At 36.0% G+C, this 14,627-nt stretch overlaps 1 protein-coding gene across 1 annotated transcript in view; it reads right to left on the bottom strand.

Annotated features, from left to right (window-relative positions):
• Positions 1-377: 377 nt before the first annotated feature.
• The window catches only part of DBX2 (developing brain homeobox 2), a 36,050-nt gene continuing 21,800 nt past the window's right edge, over positions 378-14,627 (bottom strand). Inside the window, exons 3-4 of the mRNA XM_006916873.1 lie at positions 8,454-8,641; positions 378-710 (exon numbers count right to left, since the gene is read on the bottom strand). Coding sequence (XP_006916935.1) covers positions 378-710; positions 8,454-8,641 — 521 coding nt within the window. The remainder of the gene's footprint in view (positions 711-8,453; positions 8,642-14,627) is intronic.

Below are 14,627 nucleotides of genomic sequence, written 5' to 3'. Positions count from 1 at the left end.
GAATAGGAAGTGAATTTGCTCAATGCAATATTAAGAGAGGAACTAGTTTCTAGTAATGTATTTTAATGAATATTTATACATATACACACATAGAGACACACGCATATATACAAATACTCAGAGTAAGGACTGAGACAACTATTACTCTCATTCTTTTCAGTTCCATCGTACCTTCTGGGAGATTCCATTCCACTTAACAAATTAAGTCTAGGACCCAATTAAGAGAACAATGGGGAGGGTTTCCTAAAGCATTAGTTCATGTATCACTCCAGAGGTGTTAGGTTTTAGGCACTGATGAGGCAAAAGCTAGCTGACTTTAGAGTCCAAACATTATTAGTTAAGTGTTCTTTTAAATTAACATGGAGGAATGCTTCCATTCAGACGGCCCCATTAAGTACACCCTTGTCTCCAGCTTCTTCTTCAGAACACATATACAAGGCACCTTGCAGTGAATTTGCTTCTGGAGGCTGTGCCCCTGAACTCTCATGGATGAGTCTTTCTGGAGCTTCTGGTGAATTTTCCCTCCATCTTGGACTTGAGCGTTGTTGGGAGACTTCCCAGAGTGATGGACATGGAGAAGGGAAACTCAGAGCAGATCGTGACAGGGGATCCTCTTGAAGGCCTGCTTCTTGAACACATCTGTTGGAAAGTACTTCTTTTTCTTTGGAATTCCGCCATTTCATCCTTCTGTTCTGAAACCAAATTTTCACCTATTGATAAATAATTAGACAAAATGATCACTTAGTCCATGTTACGTTGGCATTTTAAACTGTAATTTCTCCTATTTTGCCTTCTACAGAATATCTTATTATGAGAGCCAGCCCAGCAAAGTCCTTGTGGCTTTTCATATGGGCTCCTTCAAAAAAATCTGAGAAATTACTTTAGTACAATATTCCCCCACACAGTTAAGCAACAAAACTACCGTGGTAAATTAGTTATATCCTGTAAGTCTGACATCTTCAAGACTGATTTAACTCTCACATATTTTAAAATATCATTTAGTCTGTGCTAAATTATTTATTAAAAGGAAATGTTATCTACTAGTAATAGCATCTGAGTATTTATTTTGTACCAGGTGTCAGGCACTCTACGTGGATTATATAATTTGATCATCACAATGACTGCAAAAAATCTTCATTTAACATCTAAGAAAACTGAAGTTTAGAGCGATAAGTCAGTTCAAGGTCACATAGCTAGTGAAATGGAAACACGCAGACTTGAATCCATGACTGTTACACTCTAGTGTCCAAGCTCTTATAAATATTCAGACTTCATCAGGAACATTTTATAATGTTTTACTAAATTTCAGGCTTTATACAGTTTCTAAGTTTGATTATTCCCAGAATTTATTAAACTCGAATAATTGGGCTCAATAAATAACAACTGATTGTAATTAACCCAAAAGTACTTATGATGGCGGCTTCTAATTTGAGCCATATATCTTCCGGCTACCCTACTTGAGCCTCTCTTCACTATTAACCTCCTTCTTTACCTACTGTGTAGTCAACTGTGCCTGAGCAGAAACCTTCACAATTGATTTTCTGATATTTTAAAAGTTAATCACATTGTTTTCCTGTGCATTATATTACATCCTTACATGAACAGTTTCATAGATAATCTATTTTCTAAAAAACTGAAAAATTTTTACCAAAAGAAATAATTATTAAAGTATAACCACCAAATATTTCTCCCAATGAAGGAAAATATTCTATTAAAGATAGTCTATCTAGACAGGCAAAACAATTTCTTCATTATTTCAACTTGATTGGCAATGTTCGAAATGGCTAAAAAAGAAACCTACCCCAGGCGATTGAGTTTGAAAGACTGTATTTCAGTTACAATCCTGAGATTAAGGCTTTTCATAAGAAAACAGTACTAATGTGTACATACCAGAGCATTTGGTTCTATTCATGAACTCATTTATTATTTCCAGTGGGCATTTACTCCTAGAAAGCCCGCCAAGTATTTCTAATGGGTTTTCACTAAGACCATTATTTGTTCCCATTAGTGATTCTTGCCTTTCTCATCATATTCATTATTTTCATCTTCCTTTAGCTTTTCTGAATATTTAGACACTTTTTTTGAGTGTTATCTCAATTTTTAAAAAAATCATGAGTTTCTTCATAATCAATGGTACTGGGACAAATGTACATATTTTGGAAAAGCCATACAACAGAAAATAAGAAGTTTATATACAAATAAAGACACCACAAACAGATGAAAAAGTCGCCAACTACACAAAGAATTAAAAGCAAGGACTCAGAAGCTTTTTAGTTTGATGTAGTCCCACTTGTTTATTTTTGCTTTTCTTGCCCTTGCCCAGTATCCAAAAAGATATTACTAAGAAAGATCTCAAAGTTTTATGTTTTCCACCAGGAGTTTCATGGTTTCAGATCTAACATTTAAGTCTTTCATCCATTTTGAGTTTCTTTTTATATATGATGGAAGAAAAGTGGTCCAGTTTTGGTTTTTTGCACGTATCTGTCCAGTGTTCCCAACACCATTTATTGAAGAGACTGTCTTTACCTCACTGCATATTCTTGCCTCCTTTGTCGTAATTGACCACATAAGTGAGGGTTTATTTCTGGGCTCTCTATTCTGTTCCATTGATCTATGTGTCTGTTTTTGTATCAGTATCATACTGTTTTGATTATTACAGCATTGTAGTATAATTTTAAATCAGGGAGTGTGATACCTCTAACTTTGCTCTTCTTTCTCAAGATTGCTTTGCTTATTTGGGATCTTTTGTGCTTCTATATAAATTTGAGTACTACTTGTACTTGTTCTGAGAAGAATGCCATTGGGAAAAGATATTTGCCAATTATATATCCAATAAGGGGCTAATATCCAATATGTATAAGGAACTCCTACAACTCAACGTCGAACAAAAATTAAAAAATTAGCAGAGGACCTGAAGACATTTCTCCAAAGACGACAGGCATATGAAAAGATGGTCAAGATCGCTAATCATCAGGGAAATGCAAATCAAAAGCACATGAGATATCACTTCATACCTGTGAAAATGGGCATTATCAAAAAGTCAACAAATAAGTGTTGATAAGGATGTCAAGAAAAGGGGAACTTCATGCACTGTTGGGTGGGACTGTAAATTTATATAGCCGCTACGCAAAACAGTATGGAAGTACCTCAAAAAATCAAAAACAGAGCTACCATACAACCCAGTGACCACTTCTGGGTTTTCATCCAAAGAAAACTAAAACACTAATTCAAAAAGACATATACACATCCACATTCATTACATTATTTACAACAGCCAAAAGCAACCTACGTGTCCATCGACGGATGAAAGGATAAAAATGTGCAATATATACACAATGGAATATTATTCAGAAATAATAAAGAATGAATTGTTGCCATTTGCAACAACATGGATGAACCTAGAGGGTATTATGCTAAGTGAAATAAGTCAGAGAAAGACAAATACCATATGATTTCACTTACATGTGGAAACAAAAAAAAAGAACAAAAAAAAATAGAAATGTACTCAGATATAGAGAACAAACTAATGATTGCCAGAGGGGAAGTGAGTAGGGGATGAGTGAAAAGGTAAAGGGAAATATGAGGTATAAACTTCCAGTTACAAAATAAGCCATCGAGAGTGTACATCACAGGGAATATAGTCAATAATATCGTAATAACTGCACAGCGACAGATGGTTACTAGACTTACTGTGGTATCACACTGTAAGGTATAGAAATGTCAGTGTTGTATACCTGAAACTGATATTGTATGCCAACTATACTTTAATAAAATAAAAAAAGAGAGAGAGAGACTCATGTTCTTAGCAGCATTATTCAAAATAGCCAAAAGGTGGAAGCAACCCAAGTGTCTATTGGTGGATGAATGCATTGAAATATTATTGAGCCTTAAAAAGGAAGGAAATTCTGACACATGCTACAACATGGATGAACCTTGAAGACATTATGCTAAGTGAGATAAGCCAGTCAAAAAAGGACAAATACAGTATGATTCCACTCATATAAGGTACCTAGAGAAGTCAAATTCATAGAGACAAAGAATAGAATGGTGGTTGCCAGGGCTTGGGGGAGGGAAGAATGGGAAGTCATTGTTTAATGGGTACTAAAACTTTTTCAAGATGAAGAACATTCTAGAGATGGATGGTGGAGATGGTTGTACAACAATGTGAATATACTTAATGCCACTAAATTGTAAATTTAAAAAAGGTTAAAATGGCAAATTTTATGTTATGTATATTCTACCACAATAAAAAAAAAAGCCACAAACTTGGAGAGGATTTTTGCAACAGCTATAAAAGGAAAATGTTACTAACCATAATATTCCAAAATTTTTATTCACAGTCAAAATAACTGCTACATATCAACGAAAAAGACAATATGATAGGAGAAAAAATGGTGCAGCCTTGAAAAGACCAATTCACAGATTAAAAATAGCCAGTAAAATGACTTAAAAACACCCCAGTTCTGGTATTTAGGAAAATTCAAATTAAAAAACAATAAATATCATTTCCAATGAAGTTGACATTTTTAAAAATTATGAATAGTGGGGGGTTTGCAAAATGGGACTGCTTGTTATTAAGAGTGCAAATTTTATATAATTCAGTAGCTTGATATAATATTACACTTGTAAAGGAATTTTTTAATCTATCACAGTTTAAAATGTACATTAACACATAAATCCCACTCCTAGTTCTCTGTCTCACAGAAATATTTTTAAAGTGCATGAAGATATGCAATAGTGAAAACCAGAAGTAACTTAAAGTTGAGGATGCCTAAATGAATTATGTGTATCTATGCAATGGTCTGTTATGAGATATTGAAAAAGAAGTAAATTTTTATGAACAGACATGGAAGGATGCATCTCATGACATTTGAATGGGGAGGGAAAAGGAAAGTGCAAAACAATAGGCATTGTCAGCAGCATTATTTATAATAGCCAAAAACTGGTAACAATCCAAATGCCCACCATTAGAATGTATAAGCTGGTACACCATGTGATGATGTACAGCAATCAGTAATGAGCTACTGTATATGCAACATGAATGAATCTCACAAACATAATGTTAAGTGAAAGAAGCCACATACCAAAGAATATGTACTGAATAATTTTATTTATACAAAGTACAAAAACAGGCAAAATTAGTCTATGCTGTTAGAAGTCATAGTGGAAGGAGCAGGTAGTGACAGGAAAGGGACATGCAAGGGCCACTGGTCCAGGTAAAGTTTTACTGTGTGATCTGGGTGCTGGTTACACAGGTGATTTGTACTGTTCTACAGAAAAAGTCAAAATATGCAGAGTATGGTCCCATTTTTATTTAAAAATATGTATACACAATTCTAGGTCTCAGCTATTTCATTTGTAAAATAGCGAGAAAAGAAGCTATCTCAGACAGTCATTTTAAGGATAAACGACATCAAATGTAAAGGCACATGGTAGTCGTTATGCAAGTGTTTGTGTTATTATCTGTTACTGCATATATAACACACATACCAATTTATTTTTAAACTAATACATGCTATCCAATAAATTCAAAGAGCCATTTAAAAAAAATGACAGTAGTAACCAAGGAGTTGGATTGGAAAAGGAGTAGATGAGTGTTCATTTTTTTTTTCATGAGACACATAGAATTTATTGGGATTAAAGTACTAGAGAGAAACATTCTTGGCAAAATATATTCTTTTATTTTTTATTTTTTTAATCTTTATTATGGTGACATTGATTAACAAAATCTGGTAAGTTTCAAGTGTACAATTCAACAGTAAGTCATATTTATATTGCACTGTATGTTCACCACCCATAGCTAGTTTTTTCTGTCACCACATATTTGACCCTTTTATCCCATCTACCTGTCCCGTCCCAACCCCCAGGTAACCACTAGTCTACTGTCCATGTCCATGAGTCTCTGTTTGTCACATTTGTTTGTTGCTTTTAGATTCATATCCCATGTATAAGTGATATCATGTAGTTTTCAACTTTTTCTGTCTGGCTTATTTTGCTTAACATGATTATCTCAAAGCCATCCACTTTGTTGCAAATGGCAGTATTTCATCTCTTCTTACAGCTGAGTAATAGTCCATTGTATGTATGTACTACATCTACTTTATCCAATCATCTATTGTAGGACACTTCAGTTGCTTCCATGTCCTGGCCACTGTAAATAATGCTGCTATGAACATCGGTGTGCAAATATCTTTTTAGACATATATTTTCAAGTCTTCGGGGTAAATACCCAGTAGAGGAATTGCTTTACCAATTTCTCTTTGAATTAATCATAATAAAAACCATGTATTAATTGTGTAATTAGATCCATAGGCAAATAAGAAAATGTTAAATTAATTCTGAGATGTTCACCAAATTTAATCAGATAAGAAGCATTCATTCCTGAGGCACCTCAATTTTAAAAACAATAATAATCAAATATGTAGAACAATGCCCCTGTTGAAAAGAAATGGAAGATAACATACAAATAGGAAAATAGTTTGTTTCCTTGGAGTGGAGAAATTATGGTCATCTTCCTCAAAAATATTCTTTCATATGCTTGGTGTGTTCTATTTTCAAGTCAATTTTTAAGATCATATGTACTATCAGAGATTTTCACATTTTCTCACAGCACTATCAGATCAAACCTAGCCACTATTCATCTTTAAATACCTCTTTCAAGTTCCTATTCAACCAAAGCCCCCTTCCAACCCTCTGACCTCCCAAACTTGCACATTTTCTCCCCTCTGATTCTAGAATTTCTGATCCATGCCAAGGGGTGCAGACCAGGCCTACCAAACCCCCATGTGGTTCTCACTCAAGCCCCACAATTCCTCTGTGGATCTGATAGCTCCATCACTAGACTCCCACGGCTATGTGGACCAGTCATACAGCTTTTTTCCAGAGATGGGAATTAATGTAAGGTTCCAGAGATCCATAATTTTGAGGACCACTGATCTAGCTCCTTTATTTGGCAGTAAATCTAACCTGCCAGGTGCTTTCTCCTATATGATTATCTTATATTGGCATCTAACTATTCATGAGCTTCTGCTTTGTTTTCTCAGTGGCTTGTATAAATTCCTGGGGTGCAAATGATGTATCTTAACCAGCACTTATCAGTATTCCCCCTTACTGCCTACCTACTACAGTAGCTTGCATAGAATAGACCATCTAGACACAACTTCTTATTTATATGTCATATACCCAAAACTGCTTTGTGACATAGAATTCCTGTATTTGTCCCTGCTTTTTAAGTGAGAAACTGAAGTACAGAGCAGTCAATTAAGGTTATGGACTTATTAATTACCACATAATGAGTAAAACACAGACTGGCTTATCTAGACCAATTTCCCTTGACTACAACACATACTGCTTCCTAAGACTAGAAAAAGTTGGGGTGGGGTGGAGAATGGGGAACAAATTACTTCCCTAGGGAAAGGAAGCAAGGTTAAGAAGAGTTTCATCCAAATATAACTGGTTTAACTAAAATCCAAAGTTAGAAACCAGGTAATTTGTACTGAGGGAAGAACAGAACATGGTAGCTAACACAGAACCTCGGTTAGCCCTTCAATACCTTTATACTAATTCAAAAAAGCCAGGTTGGCAAGCAGAGTACCTGCTGCGTTTCAGTTGCTACCATCCTCCTCAGCCAAGTGCTCTTGTGTAGTGAATATCCTGCACCATTGTACATGGTGGCTCTAGGTTAAGAAGAATGTAAACTCCAGAGTCAGGTTGCCTGGGCTGGGAGTCCAGTTCCAAAGCAGCTTTACTATGTGACATTGGATCTACGTTTCTTCCTCTACATTTCTTCATTTGGAAAATGTGGATGATTCTAGTGCTTATTTCATATGGTGACTATAAGGATTGAACAGGAAATGCTAGAGGCTTACACTGCTAATTACTTATAATTAGCAGGCCAATCTTTAAATAGAGTATTCTGCATTTCCTGAAAGGCCAGAAAGTCTCATTCAAAATTATATGAAACATCAATGTACAAGAAAGCTTTCTAAGTGTTGCAAATATGAAATTACTTAACTATACTTGACATAAGCCCAAAGTGCAAAATAATGAAATCCATTAAGAGGCAATTGCACCACTCATTCATACCTTGATTTTGGTTGGAAATGAAGAAAAAGACAGGAAAATCAATTCCTGTTTTTGTAGAGAATTAAGTAGCCTGCTTTTCTGAAAACACAGTAAATAATGTAATGATGTAAATGCCATATCCTTAGTATTTTTGTTCATTTAGGAAGAATTAATAAGGCGAAAACTTAGACCTCTCAGCAAATGAACCTATTTCCAAATCATAATTGTGACATATATTTATCTCTGCCCACTAAAAAAAAAAATTATGAAAATCATTTCAATAGTGCTTCAGGGCCCAGCCTAATACAATAAAAATATGCCAAGTGAATGGCTTTCATTGTATTCCTTCAGAAATCAGGAGCAGTGGACATCTTCCTGCTCATTAGTACCTGTGATTCCTTTAGTCCCAAGTTGATGGCAAGTTTCTTTCGGTCTGTTTTGCTGATATATTTCTGCTTCTGAAACATTTTCTCCAGAGCCTTTCTCTGGTCCTCAGAAAAGACGGCTCTTCTTAAAATACCCCTCCGAGCTTTGGAGTTAGAGTCCTGTGTCAGGAGAGGCAGCACACTCTCTTCTCCTAGAAGGGGAAAAAGATACAAAAGCCCAGTTAGCTTTTAGTGAGGATAAGTCAGTCTGTCTCTCCCAGGACAATATCCTCCTTCTTCATACCATGGACAAATTCTCTTGTCTCTGAACTCTGTGAACTTAGAACAGTACTTCTTTACTTCTTTTTGGTCATGGACTCCCTTGGGAATCTGTTACTCTTTGCCTCACATTGGGGAAAAAGTACATATGCTTGTCCTGTCAATTTTGCATGCCATGTCAGAAAATCCACGGTCCTAGGTTACAAAGCTCCAATGTATAACAAGTAGAAAGTGGTTTAAACACATCATTTTTCTCTAAGTCTTCATGTATTCATTTTGTCAAGAAATTTTTGAACACTGACCACATTCCAGGCACTCTGCTCAAGCCTACTCACTAGATAAGACGTAGGATTTATTGCACTTGTTACCTATAAAATCTAGTGGAAGGCATTTAATAAATTAGCATTGCAAGTGTAATAAAGTATTCCTAAAGAGTGTGCCTTAGGAGTACAAAACAAGGGGTCTAATCTTAATCTGCAGTGTCAGGGAAAGCTTGCAAGAATCAGAGATGCTTAATTTGAGAAGGGAGGCTTGGAAGACCCTCAATCATCACCCCGCTCCCTACAATTCAATTGACCAGCAACTCCTTCAAATCCGAGGCATTTACTACTTTTTCTGTCCTTTTGTGGCTAACACAATACTGGTTCCCACCCTCTGAAAATTTCATTCATTATCCACCATTCATTCATTTATTCATCTCCCCAATCATGGTAGGCAGAATAATGGCCTTTCCAAAGATACTTACGTCCTAATTCTCATTCCCTAAAAATATGTTACATTACATGGCAAGGGGGAATTAGGGTTGCGGATGGAATTACAGTTGCTAACCAGCTGACCTTGAGATTAGGAGAGTATCCTGGAATATTTAAGTAAGCCCAATGTAATTACAAGGGTCCTTATAAGTAGAAGAGGGAGGCAAAAAAGGAAGTTATAGTCAGAGAGAGATTTGAAGACACTACACTTCTTGCTTTGATGATAGAGGAAGAAGCCATGAGCCAGGAAATTCAGACAGCCACTAGAAACTGGAAAGGGCAAGGAAACAGATTCTCCCCCAGAGCTTACAGAAGTAATGTAGCCCTGCTGACAACTCAATTTTAGATGGTGAAACCATTTCAGTCTTTATACCTCCATAATTGTAAGATAATAAGTTTGTATTATTTTCAGATGCTAGGTTTGTGGAAATTTGTTACAGCAGCAAGAAGACAGTAATACACTGGGTATCAGGCTCACTGGGCTAATTGCTAGGGAAACCAGACAAATAGCACATGGTCCTTACCCTCAAGGAGCTCCCTTTCTCAGGGGAGGATGGACACATGAACATCACTCCAGAAATAGGTACCAGGGGATCAGGTACTCTAGTTTACAGCTGTAGCTGGTATGCATATTGGTGCTTGGTGCTTAATAATTACTTCTAAATAAACAAGCAAATGAATGTTTTAAGTACTAGAATACAATAATCTATAAGAAAAAAAAAACAAACTCTGGCATCACAAAGGAGGAAATGATGAGTTTAGAGAAAATAGACTGAGCCAAGTCTAAAAGAACAAACCAGTTGAAAAGAAAAAGAACCAAGGCCAATCCGAACAGAGTGACTAGCATGTCCAAAAGCACTAAGGCACAAAAGAATGAAGTTTATGCAAGGAAAAGTAAGCAGTCTGCAAGGCTAGGGAAGGGCATGAAGCAGAGTGTGCAACCTGGCGACGATATCCAGCTTGTAGATGGGCTTAGAGTGTTTGGTCTTAGAGTATTAAGAATCTTGATTTAATTGTCCTATATATTAACTGGGAGGTTTCATGGGAAGTTCAAGTTTCCAATATCTCTTCAAAGGTAACTGCACTGGGATCACTTTTCCACAAAGCAAAGAGCTACAGGGGTAAGTAGCAGGTACTCCATTGAGATGCAGTATGTAATTCCCGTTTGCCATAGCCTCATCTAGCTTGTATTTTCCCTGCCAGGCTCTTGAAGACATTTGGACCTCTGGCATAGAGATTATGGAGTGGAATAGAGCCAGATCACAGAGGACTACAAGGGTTTGGGACATTATCCAATAGGTAGTGAAGGTCAATAAAAGATGTTTAAGCAGGGTGTGACATGATCATAAAAAATATACACTGAGCCCTTACTCTGTACCATTGCACTTACTCTGTGTTAAACTGCATTATTTCATTTACTCCTGAAGTACATTATTTCATTTACTCCTCAACCAATCAATTCCAGGAACACTATTATTATTTTCCCCATTTTACAGATAAAATGAAGCTTAAGTAGCTTAAGAAACTTTGTTCAAAGTCATATGGCAGGGGTTTCAAAAGCAGGAAGACTGATTCCAAAACAAAAGCTCCTCACCCTACACAATACTTACACAATCTGACTTGTATTTTAGAAAGAAAATGGCAATAAATAAATAAATCTTGTTGTCTACTTCTATAATATGAAGCTTCCTGTCCTATTTGTCTAAAATACTGCAAATATCTCCCAGTTAGTCCCTCATTCCGGTTCAGCCTCGGAATGCAAGAACTACTGGCCTCTCCTTCTTTCCTTCTAGCTCTGTAACAACTGCACCTCCTTAGAAATGTCATAGCCCCTGGGATGTAATGCTGCCCAATTCTTCACAAAGGTCTATCCATTTATCCTCTCATAGGATCTTAGTTAATTCTCCATTTACAGTACCGACTTTTTTGATTGTCTCATTCGATTATCACAGCTTGAAGTCAGGTTTTGACAACTGGATTCACAATTTCATTAGAAATTTAAATGGTTTTATGAAATACTAGTCAATAAAAATATTCTAAATACCTCAATATGTTCATCTTTTTCTAAATGTTTTTCTTTTTTGAACTTTCCTTGGAATAGAGACCTTGGAATTGGCCCTCCTACATTATTTCAGAGCCCAGATTTATCTGGTGGGAAGATGGTTCTCTAGGAAACCTCAGGACAAAGGACTTTGGAGGATGGTACAAATGGGTCTAGATCTCAGCACTTACTAGAGTGACATGGATCAAGTTAGTTTCTTCTAGCTTATCTTATAGGGTTGCTGTAAGGATTTGATGAAATAGCACAAGAAAATTTCAGTGCCAAGCCCACAGTAAAGATCTCACAAATCTATTTTACTTCTTCTCATTAGATTTCATTTGATTCTTCTAACAGTCATATGCCACAGACATCTTCTATACAGATGAAGTGTTCAGAGTGATTAAGGTCTAAAGCTACGCAAAGGACACAGAGCTCAGCTGGTAGCAAGGCTTTCTAAATCTAAATTCTTGGCTCCATCCTCCACCCCACACTGCTTCTTTACTCAGGCATGACGGGCCAAGAATGGGAAGGAAGAAACATTTATAAACACAGCCAGAGCTCTTGTTTGTGACTACAGGCTTCTATACGCTGTCCTGGATCAGTCTGTGGACCTGAACTCAATGGTACCTCCTGTATAGCCTGGTAACTGTGTCCTCAAATTCCAGTGTGTCCTTCTTACTTCATATTTTAGTTGTGGAAGTCTTAGTTTAAAGGATGGGGAGCATGGCATAGGGAATGCAGTTAGCAGTAATGTAATGGCAAGGTGTAGAACCAGAGGAGAGAGAACAATCAAGGGGATCATTTATAAACTATATAAATGTCTAACCAATGTACTGTATACTTGAAACTAAAAATAAAATAAAATTAAAAAATAAATATATACACGTGTGTGTGTGTGTGTGTGTGTCTGTGTGTGTGTGTGTGTGTGTGTTCTACCATTATTACAGCCATATGTATCAAACACTTAGGAACCAGAGGAGAGAGAACAATCAAGGGGATCATTTATAAACTATATAAATGTCTAACCAATGTACTGTATACTTGAAACTAAAAATAAAATAAAATTAAAAAATAAATATATACACGTGTGTGTGTGTGTGTGTGTGTGTGTGTGTGTGTGTGTGTGTGTATTCTACCACTATTACAGCCATATGTATCAAACACTTAGAGGAAGAAACCTACATATCCAAAAGTAAAGTACATTACGCTAAATTGACTCAGTAAAGTTTTAAAAAACTATTAAAGATGAGGACTATGATGATCAGGCAAGAGCAAAGAAAATATACCATAATACATATGACACATAAGATACATACTATGCTTACAACTAAATAAAATTCAGGGAAAAAAGATTGAAAAGTCAAAAGTAAACACTAAGATAAGCTAGTGTTATAGTTATGAACAAATAATTTCTCTCTACTTCAGATTTTAAGTCTGGTTCTATTTTCTAAGGAAAACAAGCAAACATTGTAGCAACAGTTTTGAGAGAATGATCTGGCAGAGTGATTGAATTGTTGCTGAGTGACAAGTGAAGATGAATCCAATCCATCCTTCAGGTGCTCACAGCTGATAAGGAGAGGTCTGAGAAGAATACAGACAGCCACGATACAGTGAGATAAATACCTGCAGATCATAGCAGAAAAAAAAAACATTTATTTAAAGCACCAGATAAAAAGTTACTTATTCTTGGAGCCCAACAGAGTAAGTCCTGAAAGAGAAAAGTAGCTAGAAGAATAGCAATTTCAAGATTATGCATGGTAATGGTAGAAAAACATAGACCAATGGAACAGAATTGGGAGCCCAGAAATAAATTTACATGTATACATGGGCAAATAATTTTTGACAAAGGAGCCAAAAAACATACAATGGAGAAAAGAAGTCCTCCTCAACAAATGGTGCTGGGAAAATTGGAAAGCCATATGCAAAAGATTGAAACTAGGCAACTATTTGATATCATACACAAAGATTAACTCAAACTAAGTCAAAGACCTAAATACAAGGCCTGAAACAAAATGCATGGAAGAAAACATAGGTACTAAACTCGTGGACCTTGGTTTTAGAGATTTTATGAATTTAACCTCATAGACAAAGGAAGTAAAAGCAAAAGTAAATGAATGGGACTATATCAAACTAAAAAGCTTCTGCACAGCAAAAATAAATCATCAACAAGACAAAGAAGCAACCAAAAAATGGAAGAAAATATTCAAAAACAACACCTCTGATAAGGGGCTAATATCTAAAAAAGGAAAGAACTCATACAACTCAACAACAACAAAAAACAAACAATCTAATTAAAAAATGGGCAGAAGACCTGAACAGACACTTCTCCCAAGAAGACATGCAAATGGTCAACAGACATATGAAAAGATGCCCAACTTCACTAGCTGTCAGGGAAATGCAAATTAAAACCTCAGTGAGATACCACCTCACACCTGTTAGAGTGGCTACTGTCATTGAGACAAATAAAAACAAGTGTTAAAGAGGTTATGGCATAAAGCGAACCCTCAAACACTGCTTGAGGGAATGTAAACTGGTACAGCCGCTATGGAAAACAGTATGGAGGTTCCTCAAAAAATTAAGAATAGAATTAACATATGACCCAGCAATCCTTCTTCCAGGTATCTACCCAAAAAACTTGAAAACATTTATCTCTAAAGATATATGGACCCCTATGTTCATTGCAGCATTATTCTCAGTGGCCAAGACACAGAAACAACCTAAGTGCCCTTTGATAGATGACTGGATAAAGAAGATGTGGTATATACATACAATGGAATATTGTTCAGCCATAAGAAAAGATGAAATACTGTCATTTGTGACATGGATAGATCCTGAGAATATCATGCTAAACTAAGCAAAATTAGTCAGACAGAAAAATTCAAGAACCATTTGATTTCACTCATATGTGGGATACAAAACTGAAAGCAAAAACGAACAAGACAAACAAATAAAAACTCATAGACCCGGACAATAGTTTGGTGGTTACCAGAAGGAAGGAAGGAGGAGGTAGATAAGTGTAAAGGGGGTCAAATATATATTTACAAAAGGAGATGTGACTTTGGGTGGTGAACATACAAGGCAATATACAGATGATGTATTATAAAATTATACACTCGAAACCTATAC

This window comes from Pteropus alecto, unplaced genomic scaffold, assembly GCF_000325575.1.
Source record: "Pteropus alecto unplaced genomic scaffold, ASM32557v1 scaffold196, whole genome shotgun sequence".
NCBI classification, from domain to species: Eukaryota; Metazoa; Chordata; class Mammalia; order Chiroptera; family Pteropodidae; genus Pteropus; species Pteropus alecto.
Note: the sequence above shows the minus strand (reverse complement) of the source record. Positions and strands in the feature narration are given on the sequence as shown.